The sequence below is a fragment of the Gymnogyps californianus genome, chromosome 7 (genome assembly GCF_018139145.2).
Source record: "Gymnogyps californianus isolate 813 chromosome 7, ASM1813914v2, whole genome shotgun sequence".
Classification (NCBI taxonomy): Eukaryota; Metazoa; Chordata; class Aves; order Accipitriformes; family Cathartidae; genus Gymnogyps; species Gymnogyps californianus.
In genome coordinates, this window is record NC_059477.1 from 6,329,537 (window position 1) to 6,349,465 (window position 19,929).

A 19,929-nucleotide genomic window follows, 5' to 3' on the forward strand; every position below is an offset into this window, starting at 1 on the left:
AAGCCTTTGCTAATGCCCTACTAGCTTCCTTTTCAGTTAGTAGTTTTGATTACCATTACCTCTGGGTGATGAGTCTAGGAACTGTTGTGCTATTTTTTTAAACACACAATGGGCAGATTTAAAAAAAAAAAAACAACAACAATCAATTAATCAAATTCTTTATATTGGTTACTAACCACATCCAGTAGGTATTTCCAGTACAGTGGACTGACAAATATTGTTGTTAACACAGCCTGTAATTGCATTATCTCAAAAATGACCGCAGGATGGAACATGCCTAATTGCAGTGTCCTGATAAACTGAGAGTCAGACTATGTTAGCACATGAAACAGCAACCACCCACTTGCAAAATTAATAGAGGCTCTGTGTTAAAATACCAACAAAGTTTGTTCAGCAGATGACAAGAAATTATTTTCATGCACTTATTTAACAAAAAGAAAGAAAAAATGCTAAAAGAAAATCCAAGAAGGAAATAAATGGACACATAAAAATGCTATTGACATGGCAGAGTTCAACTGACAGTCCCCTGGAGATTCTGAACCCAAATCCTTCCCTCTTATCCACATAATACAGCCCAGTTTTAACATATTGCTGTCTCCCTATACTGATTGCCTTGATGCAGCAGTCTTCTGTTGAACAAAGCACTGACGCACATGCTTACCATTGTGACAACTTCACTGGGCTTTAGGCCTCTGCTTAAAACTAAGCCAATGCTTAAGTTCTTTGCTGGAGGGGATTTTAGCAGGAGGAAAATGCAATGATCATGGGCTACTGAAACTGAACATGCGTTGTGCAGAACAGAGTAGAAATTTGCTTTGTGAGACTAGAACTCGACTCCTGCACTCTGTGTACAGAACCCCCAATACACGTAGGCATTGAAGCATGAATTACAGGTCAAGGACCAAAGAAATGATCCAACTCTGAATCTCCTTGCTTTCGTGCATTTAAGATTCCAAAAACACAGCTAATGGTAATTAAAAAAAGCAGCCAAACAAATCCTAAGAAAAGAAAGATGACCCATACTGAATCACAGTTTTGGTGACCACATTGAGACAGCAGACATCGTGGCTCATATTGCATGTAACAGATAAAAAGGTGAGCATCACCATCTTTTTTTCTTTAATATGGATGTACTTAACATATCCTGTCAGTTACCTCTGTGCATATGTGTCTACCTCATCCATGCATTGCAGGTGGTTTGCAGATGGGGAGTTACTGCTGGGGAATGCCTTATCTTTTCACATGAAGGTGCAGAAAGTATCTCCATTTTCTGATTCCCCCATCCTTTAGATTCATGTCTCATCCCTCTGCTGACAGCTGTGCACTGCAACGTCCAGGAGACCCTTACCTTCCTCCAGAGCTCCAGTCTGCTCAGAAGCTGGCGACGGAGGCGGGGAAGGAGGCAGGTTGGCTGACTCTTCAACTGCTAGAACAGTGAAAATGAGATACAGCAATTAATTCCAGGGAGACCGATGCTTGATACAAGCTGCAGTCAGCCTGTTCTGCCCAGCTGAGAGAAATATTCAATGGGGACTTATGCCTAGTGGATTTTCAGATAGACCTATTCAGAATACGTGGGTTTTTAAAGTTATAATAAAAGGATTTTTTTTTTTCAGATAGTATGAATTATTTTCTAAATTCTGGTCATAGAGTACAATAAAAAAATCAAGTACGAAATTATCTTTTAAATCAGTATTGCAACTTAGAAAATCTTCAGTCACCCAAGGCAACAACAATAAAGCATCTGAGCATGAGAGATTTTATAAATTCATGCTGACTATCAGAAACTGGCATCCAATCTCTTCAATTTACCTTGAGTACATGAACAAAAAACATTCTGCATGCTTTTTTTTTTTCCTTTCTTCTGCTGAGTTCAAGGTTAACCACAGAATCCATGCAAATATTGCTTGTCTAAATACAAAAGACATCAGCATAGGGAACTCATGTCAGCCATGACATAATAGTGATTCAGCTGAGCAAGGTGCAGTGAAATCTCAGATGCACTTACACTAGGTTTTAGATTCATTCCCAGTCACGAGACTAGATGCTGAAACTAGATGATGTTTTTTCAATTATTTCAATTAAACTACGACAAAATCCTAAACAAACTGCTTCTTAAATGAACTCAGCATAAACTCTGCATCTGATTTCATACCAATCACTGAGAATTTTTTTTCTTTAAAAACAGATCTACTACTGGGGCTTAACCAATGGTTTTTTTTTTTTTTTTAAAATAATAAAAAAAAAATCTGTTTTAACAAATCTGTCTTATAAACGGCACCTCTCAACAGGCAGATCTCAGTTTCTGATTCAGGGCTTCTTCCCAAGCATAGAAAGGCCAGCTTCAAAGCCCCAGCAGAATTTGCCAGGCCTCCTTCTATTGATTTCAGGGTGGTTTGGAAGAGACGCTTATGCGACTTGTCCTTAAGATGTGCTGTCCAGGGACATTTATATCTTCATCCCAATGCAATTCTACCCGCACTTCTTTAACAGTCACTGACCACAGGAACTGTAACACCAACAGTTGCTAACTGAAGACACACTTCTCACAATATTTTTAAAATGTCTTATCTAACTAGATGGAACTGAATATCCATTTTGCCTCACCCTGGCCCCAGTGAAGCAATCTGTGCTTAAATATGTATGAAGTGTTTTGCAGAATCAGGGTCTTCCATGTAAAACTGAGTGTCTGTAAAGAAGGGAATTATCAAGCAACACATCTCCTTGCTGCAGTTCAAAATTAGTTCAATGAAGAAAAAGCCCTTGGGAACCAAATTTCCAACAAATATTCTAAATTACTCATTGACTTTAATTCATTCCTAAGCAGGGTCCAGCCACTGTACCAAACAAAGCGGAGTGCCTATGGGGAAAATACCACAAGGCATTATTTTGATTTGATCACAACGCATGTGCACTCAGCAGAACTTATCCTGGGGCAGGCTTGCAAGACTTGCCCTACCTCAGGACTGAGTATGGCCTTTCTCTGGCCTTTGGTGTACGTGTTTTGAGCTACTGTGAAAGTTTTCTGGCAGGGAGGAAGCACTGTAGATACAAATAGCTGTATACTTACTTTTATATATATATATATATATATATGCTTGTATTTCAGAGACACATTTCACAAAGGAGCCAGCAGGAGGATGGGGACGCAGCATGGACCAGTGGCAGTGGTACCATTCCCAGTCTGGATCACTGGCTTTTGCTTCTATGATGTGTAACTCTCTCTCCCGCAATCTCCCTTCACTCTGCCTGGCTGCTAACCCCTCTCCTGCCCTCACCTGGTGTGCCTCATTCCTCTCTGCTTCCTGTTGAGGTGCTCCTCCTCCATCTTTTTCAGTAGCTACCACCCAACCAGCAAAGCCTCACTTTCTTTTTATATGCCTCTCCTCTAATCTTTGCCTCTTCAGCCATTAATCTTTCTCTCTTCATGTTGTACGTGGCTGAACACAAATGGGCTCAGAGCGCTGCTGGGTCCCACCAAACACGACGACTAAACCACTACCACCAATTACGTTTACAGCTGTGCCACTCAGGAGTCAGAAACCAGGTGGAGAACTGCTGTTAGAGCAAACAGGGAATGAGACAGTCACAGGGCCGTGAAGAACTGGGGCAACAAGGATACCACTAATACTACATGGTTCCAGCGTTTATCCAGTGGCGCTGCAGTTTACCCGTGACCATAACCTATGTGAATACACAGCTTAACGGTTTTTTGTAATATACATACATATAACATTTGCAGACACGAGGATACTTTGAACATTCTTTGTCTCATTTTACCTAAAGGTAGTGGTCCAGGCTGATCTTTGTGCTGGGCTTCTTTTTCCTGTTCGCCTTTCAGGACTGCTACAGCTTCAGCTGTTACTACTTGTACTATCCTCGCAGACACTTCTTCTGTGGCAGCAGCAAAGTTAGAAAAAACAAAGAGAAGTATGCTAATGAGAATGATGTTTTAAAATTATGAAGATTAGCTTAAGCAATAAAAAATGGAAGCTGACTTAATCAATTTTTAAAAGGTAACTTTTTTCCTGAAATATAAGCAAATCATTAAAAATAAAATAGAAAGTCCAGATATTCCAGAGATCTCAGTGGAAAATGCTGAGTATTTATAAAAACGAGGACCTCAGCCTTTACAGTAAGATGCACAAAGCATCATTACTAAATGCTCTTTCTGTTAGGGACAACGTGCAGCAACTGCAAAATTTTAAGACAATCATTTATGGAGTGTCTAGAAATTCTTTTTGCAGGTACTGTTTTGCAAACAGGGGTAGAACGGCCAGCTGAGTAATGGGATTTCTTGACATTTAATGTATGGAGTTAGCTGCACTCTTACATGCACCTTGGATGATACTTCCTCCTCATCAGCACACAGTTTGTATGCATTAAAGGCACTTCCGAGACAGACATCTATGCTGATGAGGGACTTGAAAAAGAAGTGCCAAATAACATTTCTGTATGATTAAAATGTATATTTTGTCCTCCTCACCCCTCTTAAGACTGCAACACAAAGCTTTATTTAAACAGTAGGTCTGAAGATCATGCAGAGGGAGGGACTGCAGAGGGTAACATTTGTTTGGTGCGATGGGCTCTCCGGCCCTGGTCTCGGACACAGGCTTGGCTCCCGGCCACTCACTCTCGCTGTGCTGGGTGCAGGGAAGGGGGACTCGCGTGGAGCTGGCCGAGGCATTGCACGCTTGACAGACCTGGGTGCCACAGGACCCGGGCTTCGCTCTTCCCCACTGCCCTCAATGTGTGGCATGCCCGAGAGGGGCTGAGGAACCAGGTGCTCTGGTGAGTGGAGGATAGCAGTGGGACCACTCAGGGAGTAAATACTTCCAAACTGAGAATTTGTACCTCCTCTCGGCTCTAGACCCACTCAAAGGTGCAGTGAAATGTCATTGGGCACACAACTGCACATGGAAGTAACGGGAGAGGTTTCCTGCCCTAAGGGCAGTTCAGGCACCTTTGATCTAGCAAATCAAGGACTTAAGGGTTGGTCCAGCAGAACCATCTACAAAAGAATTCAGAGAAAAAGGGTTTCGTTTTCTTATCTGTGTGTCAGCCCACTCTCCCTCACTCATTACTCAACATATTCCTCCCTCTCATAGCCAAACCCAGTGGAAATAAACCCCTAACTCTCCAGCTATTTCTGAGTGCTGGCTGAGAGTTGTTTGAAACGCAGGGTACCGGGACCCGACACGGAGCTGAGCCCTAGCGAAGGCAACAAGCTGCGCGGCTGCGGGCCCACCAGCTGCATGGCTGGGCACAGACCTGAAAAGAGAGCAAGAATCTCAGTGCTGCTCCACCCCTCGCGTGGAGACAGAGGTTTCTAATGGCAGATGGCAATACACCCTGCTCCTGCCAGGAGACACTGGCAGAGCCCCCATTAATCACCATCCCGAGGGCAGAAATAAAAGCTCTCTGCTCACCCATTACCGCGTCCTTCAGGCAAGAACCAGCTGGGAAGGGGAAGTATATTTAAATCAATGCCCTACATGTAACTTTACAGCAACTACCCTAGCAAGGGACGCTGTCCATTAGATTAATAATGATGATTTCTTCTCACAGTTAGTACTCTTACAGAATTCCTTTGTACTTTTAATGTAAAGTTATTCCTCTTCGTTTGTCCTTTAGAAAAGCTGATTTTTTTCTCCCAAAAAGCATAGATGTGAGTTACTTGACTTTCGCAGTTGTGTTTGTCTAAAAACAAAGTGCTACATTAATCTCTCTTTTGCACAAACTATGTAATGAGATATTAAAAAAACCCACCCACTGGCAAAGAACATTCGTAATTGTTGGTATTTATATCTTACAATTCACTTCCCTCCTGACTGGTCGCCAGGAGGGCAGTGACTGCAATAGCAAGAGTAGATGGATGAATATGTCAGAACAACTACCAAGCAATGAAAAAAATAAGCTGATTTAAAAAACTGTTAGCCCCAGAATACATGAATATAAACTTGCCAAGGATAAATGCAGACTAGATGCTGCTTTCCTACTGTCAGGGGTGTGAAGTTCTGGCAGTCTTCCACGTAGCAGGAAACCACTCAACTGGTTTTGAGATGGAGCTCAATACATTTACGAAAGGGACTACATATAGATGCCTGTATTAGCAGGAGACTGCAAATGGCAGCTCTAGTTCTATTCGACAACGTGCCCCTAGTATGAGATGAAACTCTACTTTGTTGTTAAATAGATCTAATCGAGCACCATAACCCCACAAATCAAGTCATGCGTGTGGCTAGTCCTATGGACCAAAGAACAGGGATATTGATTTAAAGCCCATCAGTCTTCCCAGCTGCCTTTCAGGGGCCTGCACCTCATTTGGGGGCTTTTCAAATTTTTCCTGCTTCCATGCCTGCTGGATGCTGGGGGTGCTTCTCGGCACCTCTTGGTTCCTTCCGCTTGTGAGAAATGTGGAACAGATATCTCCCAGACCCTCCCAGACTGTCACGTGGTGCTGCTGTTGCAGAGCAGGGGACTGGACACAAACGGTCCCTTGGAACCATTATAGGTCCTGACAATTCCCTGTGTTGTGAGGCACACACAGACTGCAAAGCATAAGTGATACAGGGGAAAACTGGGAGAATGAACCTGCAGCTTGGCCCATCCTCTTCCTGCGGCACCCTGCATGGGTGGGACACACGGGTAGGAAACAAACCACTTTTCCATAAAGTGTCCTTTGATACTTGGTGTATCCCCATGCAGATTCTGCTCTTTCAGAACAGGAAAGAGTATCACCCTGACAGCTTTGGTGAGCATGGAGAACGGCACAGAGCTTCGCAGAGTACCACGGCTCCAGAAGACCCCACGCCGACTGTCACCACCACTTTACGCCTGCAGGATGTGACACGTGACCCTTCTGTCAAAATTTCCATGAATCTACTAATCACAACACTATTGACAAAATTAATGTAATCAAATCTGTACTGTTAGCTCAGATGAACAAATCAAGACGCAATTAGGAAGACTGTTAGGAGAATCAATTTTTTAAGCTTATTTTCACATGAAAATTTTAAGAAAAGGTTCCAATTAATTTTTCAGATATAGAATATGCAAATGTATACCAGATTTAGTACCCTGGAGCATATCCAAAGGAAACCCACTCGGTCACCTGCTCTCCATCACCAAAGCCACTGCAAGCCTCCTCCCAGCAAGGTAAGACAAATCCCTGTTAAAAATGGTCTGCTTTGTTACAGAACTTCCACTTGTTCACATCCAGCCTGGTTCTGGGCTCTCCAAGGCTGGAAGACAGGTCCCACCCTCTCAGCTCTCTTCCTGATTTAATTTGCCTGGGACAAAGATTATGTTCCACAGGGAGATATGGCTGGGGGTGAAAGGTTGCCTCCTGAAAAATAGAAATTTCAATTTCAGGCTATGCAAAATAAGTAAATAAAATACAAATGGCCTCTGGGTTTTGTGGGTTTTTTTTGTTTTGTTTGGCTGGGTTTTTTTAATCAAGAAAGGCTCACTTCTGAACACTCTGTTGATGGATATTTTGGGTGACACAGGAGGCACAGAGAGTTCACCAGAAGAGCGGTGCTTTTGCTATACATGACTGCTGCAAAAGGACAGACATTTTTGTACTAATGGACACTATAAATAGCAGATCCAATGGGTAAGTCAAATCCTCACAGGGCAGCTACTGAGACTCTTCATAGTTTCCTTATGGTTCAGTTAAAGTTCAAGGGAGCTTAATGATAAAGAACAAAAAAGAAAAAGGAGAGTTAGCCAGCCTGGATGCCAGGCAAATTCTTCACAGCCTAAAAGCTCTGGATTCATTAGAGATAGTTTTGCTTGTAGAGATTTATTTTCCCTCTCTTTAAGCAGGTAGACATTCTCTAACTCTACTTTGTGCCACAAAAATGGCACTAACAAATGACATGTAACACCAAATACATGTTTCTTAAAGGCAACAAGGACCTTGGCTTCACGTAAGACTCCAGCACAAAGAAGAACGGCAACACGGCTTTCCTTTGCATTTTGCAGAGAGTAAAATGCTGCTCCTTTTTACCAAGATGTCAGCTGCTCATGATACAGGCCACAGACTGAGTCTCCCAGTTTGATTTCAGGGAATGTGGCACCCAAAAGCATAGGTGGTCCTCGAATGTGATATCCATAACAGAGAGGAGACATTGTGAAAGATCTTCAGCGCGAGCTTTCAAAAGCCCCCTGACAACGAGCAGGCTGAACCGAGAGGCCAGGAGCTAACACACAGGGACCGGGATTCCACAGCTCCCTTAAAGGTTGTCACTTCAGACCAAGCTCTGACGGGGCTGTCAGGTCAAGTCTGCCCAGTTGCTACTAGTGCCACGGCTGCCCTCTAGCAGGAACAGAGGACTCTGCCCTGCTGAGAGGACAGGCATCTGTCTTGGGCACTACGCTAATCTAAACCAAAGTTAAAACTCAAACCAGTAAGCACTCTCTGCTCCTGGTCTGGGAACCCAGCCCGATTCTTCTACAAGGTATGACAAACCCCAGCATGCCAAATTGGGATATCTGGAGTCTCTCTGCCCCACAGATAACTCAGGGACACAAACCCTTTCAGAGCACTGGGATGCACAGGAGATGCTGAACCAGCTGCTGATGGTATGGGGAGCCGCAGCCTTTCCTCTTTGCTGGGTTTAGAAGGCCTGGTGCCTCCAAAAGCTGCAGTCCCTCTCATAAGCACACCCAAGGGCACAACAGCTGCCCAATCCCCACCCCAGCTTGCTCTGGCACTGATGTTTAAACTGCAGTAGGTGTCATCCAGACACTCCCTCCAGACACCTGAGAGAGACCCCCTTCACTGACACAGACTCAACCACAGGCCGTTAAAGCAAGGTTACATGTCAAACATGCTACAGCAGAGCCAAAGATCTGGGATCAGACCCTGCAGAAGGCCAAGATGTTGTGTCAAAGCCCTCCTTCATTTCTTATTGATGCTGCTGCAGTTGTCAATGGACTGCAGATGTCTCCACTGGCACCTGAATCCATTACCTACAGTACTTTCATTTCCCAGGATATCTTTCCAGTCCATTAAGTTTTTTAACAGACAGGTTTACCAGCCCTGCAGACAGATGTACAGCTGGTGGCAAGAATCTTTAAAAAAGGTGTCCGAGCTTTCACCAAATATTTCCAGAAAATTGTTAGAAATAACTGGCAACTATAAAGGCAAGAGCAAAAATTAGATCTGTGAGACATCTCCGCAGTGATGTGTGGTGTCTGTTCCCTTTGTGTCCCTTTTAATGGTTTTCCTTCAGCCTCAGGCACTTTTTCTCTTTCTCTCCCAACCTACCATAACCTCAGGCTCAATCCGTTGAGGAGCTGAGTTTGCTAGGAACACCATTTCCGAGGTGAAACTGCTCAGGCTCAGACATTTACCTCTGACAGCCCTCATCCAGCAGTACCTTTTACCTTCTTCTCTCTCCCTTCTACCCCTCTATGCAATGCTGTATTATTATTCTGAGAATTGTTTTTGACAGGAGAAACTTCCTATGGGCACAGCTCACGGCATCTTCCTGCCTCGCAGGTATGTGTCCCGGCACTGCCGCAGGGATCCTGCCAGCAGAGGAAGCGGGGCTGGTACAGCTCGCTCTGGGGAACCGCTGGCTCACCACCTCACATAACAGTGTCAGTGATTTCTCAGGCCAGAGTTGCCCTGGTCAGACCACAGTTTGTCTCCCCAGCTCTTACTCTCCTTCCCCGACTGTAGTTGCCTGTGTTTCATTACTGCCATTCAGCCAGTTCACTCAGCCCACCTATCTATCACTTCTTGCCACCTGAGCACCCATTTCACAAGAACAGGGACAGCTCCTCCTAAAAAGAAGCAGCATTTCACGTCCCCACAATTTCACTGGGACACTCTTCCCAGACTGGAGCAGCATCACCCCCCGCTCTTCCTAGCAACAGCTCTATCTGATACCACTACGGTGGCAGCGGATCTTGAGTTTGCCGTAGCCACGGAAGATGCCATCTGGTCTCTGTAAAGCAGAACTTAAGGCATAAACAAAGTTTAACATGCTGGAACTGCATAGCACAACAAATGCTCCAGGAGAAAAGCGAAGGAAAGGGATGACAGGAAGGAGGGACAGAGAGGAGAAGACTGAAAATTGCATCAAAACTTCACATGCATTCACAATGTCACCCCTCAGACACCTACCAAGAAAATTAACAGTGAGCTCGGTTAAAGCAAAGGGTAATTAACGCTCCTGGAGCACTGAGGCTAAAACAGGGATAAAGATGCAAACAGATGGAAAGGATAAAATAATATGTTTCATTAATTTTGCTACATTTTAGGGAAGCAACACAGGCAAAGCACAGCAAAAGGGTTAGCTACATGTGTGCTTGCAGAATTGCGAAAACAAAGCAATTCCAGTCAAAATGTGCCTGTCAAAATCCCCAGCGGGGTGCAGAGCCGTTTCCAAGGTAACCAGCACTAATTGTTGGCACAGTGGAATCCAGTTAACAACAAAAGCACAGAGCAACCCGCGCTGCTTAGTGAGACAAAATACCCCAAACATATTCCTGGAGAAAGGAAAGATACAAAGCAGCTATTTGCTATCTTTGACAATTTGAAAAGCAAACAGGACCTACGGATTCCCCGCCCCCCTCCCCGGGCACTGCAATTCCAACTGCAGCAGGACTACAAACCGAATAGCTATTCCATTTGTTTAGAGGCATTAGCCAGTCCCCTAAGGACAGGTCCTGAATTCACACTCAGCTCTCCTGGAAGCTGGTGGACAACTCTTGTTTCAGTCAAGACTGCTGAAATGCTGGGGAAAAAAGATCTGGGCTTCACCCAGTGACATTTCTGATGGAAAAACCATAAGACACATCTTGGACTTCATCACTGGGATCATGACATCTCTAAGTACTGCTTTTTGCACTTGGGTTAAAAGAGAAATGCACAGCAGCAATCACAGCAGCATGAATAAGTTATATAAAACCCAAATAATGCCAACAGATTAGTGCTTGCAATTGAAGAAAAAAGCAGTAACATAGCTTTACAGAATTCAAATATTTGCTCTCAAATGGCTTTCGTGAGCGTAAATATTTTGCTGTAAGTAGGTCCTTGATCTGGATGTTGGCAATATCAACAGTAATTGGCAGGAGGTATGAAGGCAAATAATGGGAACATCAGCTTTTAAATTAAATGAAACCACAACACAATTGACAAGTATCATTTCCCTAATAAACTCGTTGACTTTAATCTACTGTAGCATCAATGAGGATAGTGACAGATTAATTTAATCACCAGGATTTACCAACTGAACACGTCAGAAAAGGCTTGTGTTTTGGGAAAGAGTGAGCTTTGATTGTTTAATGCATTGAAACACAAAGGTACGAACATTCAGACTACCTTTGGGGAAAGATGTAGTGCAGTGACTATGTGAAAAGAGCACGTACAGGGGAACTACAGCTGGATAGCCTGGAAGCCTGTGAACAGCAGCTTCACACCCTGGTGTGCCCCACAGCACACGGCTTATGCCTCCATGTTTTGGGGTACTTCAAGTATTCAACAGCTCCTCCTACATTCGCCTTAAACTCAAGACTGTAAATCTGAATTGCCATTATCCAGCCCCTTAACATATCTGCTTTATAACAGAGTAAATCTGGTGCAAGACTGGAGTCCTGGCTGCAGCTGAGCTGTGTCGGACCGGTCGTGCTCTGGCACAGACAAACAGGGAGGCTGGAGGGCGGCTTGTCTGTGCACCCCTGGCTGCTCTGCAGCGTTCGGGGAAGCAGCAGCCCAGGGCTCGGGCTGCCTGTCCTTGGACCACTTCCACGCCTTCTGCGTGTACTTCAGCTCCACTGCCCTGACTGCATTTTCCTGGTCACCTTCTTTAACGAGAAAGCTGGACAGGTAGTCCAAATCTCCAAGGCACTCAAGTTGCAAAATCCAAAGCGACTCATGCTAGGAGCCAGTAGCAATTCCGACAGTTCCAGTGAGCCCCCTCCTCTGGCTCCCCAGCACACCCCAGTGCACATTCATGAGGCAGAGGCCTCTGCCATGCTGTCTAGCAGCTGTAAAACAAAACACCAAGGGATCAGCCCACGCACACCCCCTCCCTTGAAATATGAAAGACTGTTAAAAAGGAGTCATACAAACGTCACTACAATAAAGCAATGCTTTTAAAACGAGCCCTCATTACTGCAAATACTTGCTCCCTGTGCATCCCCTGAGTCGCATCTTCTTAAGTCTACTGCCTGGAACAAAATATTTACTACTGTCAGCATTTCCCAGCCAAGTCAGAGTTGGGAAAAGCTAATCGGTTCTGTTTTGTCTGATGCATCGGCAACACAATTTACACCTGACAAGCAATATTGAAGCAGACAACACCAGACCCTCAGCCAGAGCAATGCAGTGAGGTCCCACTGCCTTTCCCAGGACTTGGTATCAGCCGAAAACATCACTCACACGTACAAAGCAGCTGTATCTATCTTTCATTAAAACTTGAACTCCTTAGGACTCATGCAGAAGAAACCACTTTGGCTTCAAAACAAAGAACCAGATATTTAATCCTTTGAGTGTAAGTAAATACACATAACAGGTAACTCGCTTCTAAATCAATATTTGTTTTGAACTTCAGTACAAGTTAAGATTTTAAACAGACTTTAAGAACCCTCATAGAAGTCAATGGAGCTTCAGCCACCTACAGCAGGAGGTGACATTTCCCTGAAAGTTTATTTTTAGCTTCTTTTGAGCTGATTTTAAACACTTTTTACAGTGTTTCCTGTGATCTTTTTAAAAAAGAATTCAAAGTAAGCTATACAAACTCTGCTGAATTTAAGTTTAAAATTAACATTAACCTGTGCACGCTTTGTGCGGGATTTCTAGTCATGCCTGGTCAGAAGGACTAAAGATCAGTCCGTCAATGCAACAGAATTTTCATTCATCCCATCAGGGGATATGGTAACACATAAAATGCAGCAATACCATGCCCTGTTCACCTCAGGGCTCACGCTGCCAGTCCAACCCTGCTTAACCAGCTAGCGCTGCAATGCAGCAACAGCTGCACGGCTAATCTCCTCCTAGCTCTGCTTCCCAGCCTAGCCCTGTGCCTGTACCAAGACAGATGTCTTTCTCCTGCTGGCTGTGAGGAACGGCATTGCGTACTTACAAACGAGTGTGTGCAAGTGTTCCCACAGACAGGCAGAGCAGAACAGGTCCCACGTCACATACAAACTAACCAAGTCCTGCAGAGGTCATGACGTGGATGGATTTTCAGAGCAGTTCTCAGCCCCGCTCAGCAGTTCTGCCATCTCTCCCCCTCTCTTCTGGCACTACTTTAGTCGAAGGGAGCCTCATCTCTCCTAGGTCACCGTCTCTGACCAGGACTCATCCCTGACCGCTCACACAGCCTGCTCCTGTCCACTGCCTGCCCACCCTTGGAGACTGCTGGCTCACACCTCTAAGTGTGCAAAGTGATTAGGAAAGAGAAATGTGCACCTACTCCTGCAGAAGGGAGATGCAAGAGATGCACAGTGCATCTTCTGAACTACCTCTTCCACTTTTTTGAACAGAGCTGTCTTCTCTGGGCACTTAAACACCTGCAAGCTTCTGCAGCCACAGTGCTGGGGACGTCTGGGTGCTGTGGGGAGAGCTGAGACCAGGGTTTGGGTCACTGCAGCCACTGGGAGAGGTCTGCAGTCAGAGGCAGAGCTCTCAAGTGTACTGAAAATGAGGAGCGGCTGTGGAAATTCAAGGTCACAGAGGAGCTACACCGGATGGCTGGGATAAAGCTGGGAGTACATAGAGAGATCAAGGGGAAAAAAAAGCTAGAGGCAACGTAAGTAAGAGGAGAAGAAGGAAGAGCTGACAGAGCAATTGTTGAGAAGGACAATATATTCTTAAATAGAGAGAAAGGATGACAGTGAAAGGGAAGAGAAAGCAACTCATGGACAGGAACAGCTAAGGATTAGTTCCCTTTACAGCTCACCAACAATCTGTGCAGGCTGCGTTACTCTGGATTTGGCACATACTCTGAATTTGGGGTAAAAAGCAACAGTCACAGCTGAAGCCTTCTCCTTCTCTCATATGTGGTGCAAGGTTATGGATGAAAACAGTTTGGGTACGTCAGCAAGACTGCCACATCTACGCAGCACTGGCAGCTGATACGTTAATAAAGAAGAGTAGAAGTATCTGTCTCGCCAGATGCACGGGCTGCACGGACGGAGGACCAGACTGTAAATTAGTTTTATTGTAACTGCCATAGGCTATATGGGTTGCTGGGAGCTGTACCGAACTGACCATATATCACTATGAATTAGTCTCAAGGAAAGAAATAGGAACAAAAAAGTGAAATACCTGGGGTTTATTTTCCCCTCCCAAAGTATATAGTGCCTCCAAGTGAAACTGATTTCCATGAAGTATTCAATCTACTCAGTCCCGAGTGAAAATGACTCTCTGGGAAGCAGCTAACAGGTTTTCCTGCCTTGGAGATAATGATATCTCACAGTTATTTTCCATATACTGCACGCAACTAAAATTAAAGTATTAAAGTTTTGACCATGTATTTTCCACACGTAGGAGAAGTGCTCACTCACATGATCTAATGTACACAGCTGGGGTGCCTTGAGTTTCCTGCACTTTTTGCATGTGATGAGGAATGCCTCAGTAACAACAAAACCCCCAAAACCAACCAAGACTGCATTTCTAAACCATCACCTCAGAACGGGTTTTCCAAGCACCACTGACTCCGCTCTGCAGTCAGTCTGTGAAACAGCACAGGAAAACATAAATGTTTTGCTCAGCATCTCCCAAGGAACAAATGACAGAGTCAACACCAGCATGTAGCCCTCTCACTTTGAGTCTTGCCTTTGAATTTCCAGATCAACCTTTTCACAGCGGGTACGGACAGGCACTGGATCATCAGTGCTCATCTGCCAGCTAATGCCAGCTGCTTTATGCTGATTTCCATCCCTTCAGCTGGCAAGGGCAAGCAAACCTGTATTAATTATCATTATAAGGATTTAATTTGAAGTGAGCAGTTAATCTACAGTAGCGACTCCACAAAATGGAAAAACCCAAACCAAAACACCAGTACATGCTAGGTTTTGTTGTCCTTACTCAGGATATGAATATAGCACGAGAAGAGATGATTTCTTTCTCTATATTGTAACCTCACAGACTAAAACAGCAGGGAAGACAAAGACAGGGGTTTGTCACCAGCTTCCTTCTAATCTTTGAGTTCCTCCCTCAAATTAAAACCCAGATCGCCTTTGCTTTCCAATTTTAATACAGAGTAGCCCATCAGGGTTAGTCAAACCAAGAAATTTGCATATATATCTCTCATACATGTATTTTGCACAGTAAATACATCCCAAAGTAGTATTTCCTTTTCATTTCCATGAAAGTCATGCCTCAGTGAGGACAGCAGAGTGAGGTCCCCATCACAAAGCGCTCCCAGCTTCTCTCCCCATCTACCCTGTCTCCCTTAACCTTGACAAGCAAATGCTAGAGGAAAAAGATTAAATCCTTCTTTCCTTTGTCAGACAGCCTGGCTGTGGCTCAGAGCCGTTACAGAGAGGCTGTGCACTCCTGAATGCTAAATAAGCTCCCAGGCTACATACTTTCTCTCAGCGGAGCTTAAAAAGAGATCTCACTCCGCGCAGGGACGTGTTGGCATGGCAACAGGGGAAAAAAGAAATCAGCAACGCCTGGCACTCCTCGCAGGAGCAGCAGACTGTTTGTGTGACTCTCATTTTTGTAAGTGATCTGATGGTACCTACCTCCTTCTCTGCCGAAGCTTAAACCCGTGCCCAGCTGCGTGTGGAAGGGCAGATGTCCAGCCCGTGCACCGGCAGGACCTGCCTCCACCACATGCACCTGGGGATGGCAGGGAGCTGTGCCTTGTGCTGGGCTGTCCTGTGGTTAGCTAGGGCTGGAAAGCGCACCAAGCCACACACATCAGCTTCCGCAATGGGAAAAGGGGAGGAAGGAATCTGTGAAGCATAGGGGTGAGCGGGTTAATGACCGCACCTCCAGGCTCTTCTGCTCCACAGCGTGTGAGACCCTGAGAGCTGATAATTGCCTGTGCACAGCGCGAGGGGCCAGGAAATGAGGCACACAATGCCCACCAGCACGTCCCGGGCTGTCACCTAAGAACCTGCTGCTTCCCTTTCAAGGTGACTTTAGAGAAGTTGCCATTTCAGCTCTGCCTGAAACAAGAGCAGCTGTGTGTCTGCAAAACAAGGCTCTGTTGTTCAGTAATGAACGTTCCTCCAAATCTTCCTGCCCTCGGATCAAAACTGGAATGGAAGATTATATGCTGGCACAGTCCCCTGCGATACCACCTTCCAGCTGCAATCGCAAAGACCTCTGCCCACTGCCAAACATTGCCCAGTGCTCCTGCATGTCCTTCATGCTGCCATCCTGGGGACAGAGACCATGATGGCTTCCCTTCAGACGTGACCGGGAAGAGCTGCTGAAGTGCTCCATCTCCACCTCTCTGCAAGGGGCAGAGCTGAGCCAAGCCCGGAGGGCAGGAGCCCGCAGGGAGACAGCACACAGCCCTGCACAGGACTATGCCGCCAGGAGCCCGCAGAGAGACAGCACACAGCCCTGCACAGGGCTATGCTGCCTGCCTGTGGCTCTGCCGCAGCCCCCCTGGGTGACCTGGGGTAGCTCTCTTCACACCTGGCTGCCTTTTCTCCTGGCTTTTACAAGCCTCGTCTACTTTATGTAATTCATAAATGCACAAGCCCTCTCCTACCATACACTGAAAAGGACTGCGGCACAACAGGCCACAATTTAGAACATGGCCTCTGGACACAACTGCCCCACCAGTCACTCAGCTAACGCCAGGGCTGGAGGGCCAACATCTGGCCCACAGGAACAGCAAAGTCTGCGTTTACGGCCCCCATCAGAGCAGGCAGCCAAACACGAACAGTGGGGAGGAAGGGCAGAGGCAAACAGATAAATGGCAAATTTTTGTGCACAAAAAGGGGAGACAAAACCAAAAATTTAACTCCCAGGATGTGTTCTGTATTTGACAGGATATTCACCCTTCAGCAGCAATAGCTATCGTGGCTACAGCAGCGCCCCAAGAACAGCTGCAGATGTTTTCAAAAGGCAACTTCAATAAACAGTGCTCATGGCATACAGTCTGAATTACCGGTGTGGTTGGAACAACACGTTATGAAAGATATTTCCTCCATATCCTGGCCTCACTGCTCCTTGTTGCATCTCCGAGGTTGTTATCAGTTACGTTTTCTGGGAACGCTGATGGCACCAAGTGAGTGCTGGTTGCCAGGCCAACACACTCACAGGCATTTCACTCGTACTCCTTAAGGAAGCACAGCTGCTTATGCAATTCCCTCTTATGATGCTCATACCATAACAAGAAAACACCAAAGTGAATCAAAACACCAACAGGGAGCCCAAAGGAAATGGCTGGTTGATGCCTTCTCTTGGCCAGATTCAACGCTGACATGGCACGATGCAACAGTTGACTCTAATGGTGTTACTGCACCTGGTTTGAGATATGGTTTTCAAAAGCGAATCTGAACCACACACTGACATTTTCAGAGGAGCTTTAGGGATAAAAGAGACTGATGGCTGAACTTCTCTGGGTGTCTGACTCCCAGTCATGGGAGTCAACGGCACCTGCACACTGGGTTCTCTCACCCCACTCCCTTTCAGCAATAATTTTTGCATGCTTGCACTACCCAAAACTGTACCAGACCCTCCAGCTCCTACCAATACATTTCAATCATTGACTGATTTATGAAGTCCCAAGAGGAAGTGGGAGGGCAGAGCCAGCCCCTCAGAGAGGTTACGGTTGGACAAAATGGGATGTCTTACTGGATTTAGTGACCGGTAGTGCCAGCCACAGAAAAACCTGCAGAGACTGGTCTCTACAGCCGTTATTGAATATTTAGAGTCAGGGAGAAGATAGCTGGTGGTAGGGGACACATGGGAAAAGATGAAATTTCTGTGGCTTCATTCCCGGTCCTCTGCAGAAGAACAACTGAGAAGGACCTCTACAGCAAGCTTAACAGAGAATGGTAAAAAACCCCATTTTCTACAAGTGCCCCAAAGAGGCTAAGCGGCTCTTCTGCCTCCGCCTATGCTGTCTTCAGCAACATAATTTAAACATGTCTAAAATATTCCAATAATGTGTCCCAGAAAATGACACTTGTATTACTCTTAACACAGAGAAGAAAAGTTTCAGAAGTCTAGTATGTTTGTCTGTATCTAAATTGGCAAAGATGATGGTGCACAGTAATTACTGTCACATTTCCTGGGCAAAGGGAGGGAGATCAAAATGCCTAATTAACAGCTTCTTTCCCATGGGAGCCATCAATGACGTGGTAAGATGCATTCTTCCAGCTTTGTAAAATAAACAACTGAAACGGGACAAACACAGCAATCACATTCATCTTTGAATGTCATTGATTTTGCATCCTTCTGTGCATTTTGTTTGTGTCGCTCGAGACATGCGGCTTGCTGAAAATGCACATCTGACAACAAGGCTGGGAGGCTCCTTTGGGGAACAGGCATTCAGGGAGTTTGTGGAGGGCTCTGGTAACTCCAGGAGGGCTTGGGCAGCAGCAGGACAGCCAGTGCAAACAGCTGAACGAAAAGGAAAGCTCTGACAAAGCAGTCCTGCTGGAAAGAAAGACTAAAAAGGCCTCCATACAAAGAAGGCCTGTTTGTACGTTTACTGGCAGTGCCATCTGAGTATTATCACTTGTACAGCAAGAGAGAGAGAAAAACGAAAAGAAGATTAAATGAGATGTTTTTAGAGTGGGGAAAAAAATATTAACACACCATGGGACCAGGCGATGATTCCGTGCAGTTTCAGCCCAGAGAGGCTGTCATGTTTACTGATACCATGCACAGTGCTGCAATCCTGGCCCAACACAACCTGCCATTGCAGCTCCAGTCCTAGCCCTCGTGGGCTGAGGGCCCTGAGCCGGCAGAACTAAGCGTCATGGTGATTTTCTAACAGTGCAGTGGTGGTGAGGGCCATGAACAAGATCCTCTTTACCTGGAGACTGGCTACTACAAGGCAAGCTATGGAAGACGATGGGATATAGACTGTTTCCTTGACACACTGCCAGGCAGCTGAAACAAGCACAATCCCTGTCTTCATGGTTTTTTTGCACAGCCAACCTAAAGGGACTGCCCACCTCTGCTCAAGTATTACTGGCTATGCCAGGGCAGTCTTTCAGGCTGACATTCCCTGCAGCTTATTGAAACATGCTTATTTAAAGAGTAGTTGGTCACAGGAATAGATTTGTTGCAGATGCCCATTTAGTCCAGCTGAACAAAGCCTAAAACAAATGGCTGAATTAGGATAAATTACATTCAAGGCTGTAACATGATTTGCCCCTTCCCAATTTTCTCTTCGGTTGTTCCCTGCAGACTGTGCTGTTTCTCCTGTCTGAATCCTCTCCTCTGGGGTAATATCTGCCATCATGCAAAAGCTGTGTTGGCTCTGGATGAACAGATAAAACTGAACCTCCTTCTATTGTCCTTACCTTATCTTCAATTTTTCCTTTTTTCCTTGCCACTTCCTGCCCCTGCTTTGCTCCCTCACAGCTTTGATCTCACCAGCTCTCGGCCCTTCGCCTCTCCTAGCTCTCCCGCTGCTGGGTCTGTTCCTCCACCATTCCTCAGCCCCTTACTCCTCCCTCAGCTCAATACTGCCACTTCTTCATTCCTCTTCACAGGTCTAGGGCTCCCCTCTCTTTCTGTTTCACTTATAGACTAACACATACCAGTCTCTGGGTCCCCCCAGCCACCAAAAATCCTGGCCTCTCATTTCTCTGTCATGGGCTCCTTCTCACCCACCTTTCCTATGACTCAAGAGCTCTGAAAAACAAGGCAGGAGCACCCAACCCGCAGTCGGTCTGCTGTGCTGTGTCAGGACGTCTGCTACAGTTTTCTGGCAGTCTGCATCCCACATGGTTTGGGTACCCTGCCAATTAATGAAGGGC

At 45.6% G+C, this 19,929-nt stretch overlaps 1 protein-coding gene across 3 annotated transcripts in view; it reads right to left on the bottom strand.

Moving 5' to 3' along the window:
• MAP2 (microtubule associated protein 2) overlaps nucleotides 1-19,929 on the bottom strand; it is a 229,209-nt gene that overhangs the window by 45,659 nt on the left and 163,621 nt on the right. For all 3 annotated transcript variants that reach the window (XM_050899942.1, XM_050899941.1, XM_050899938.1), the window contains exons 6-7: nucleotides 3,781-3,894; nucleotides 1,349-1,426 (exon numbers count right to left, since the gene is read on the bottom strand). In XM_050899942.1, coding sequence (XP_050755899.1) covers nucleotides 1,349-1,426; nucleotides 3,781-3,894 — 192 coding nt within the window. The remainder of the gene's footprint in view (nucleotides 1-1,348; nucleotides 1,427-3,780; nucleotides 3,895-19,929) is intronic.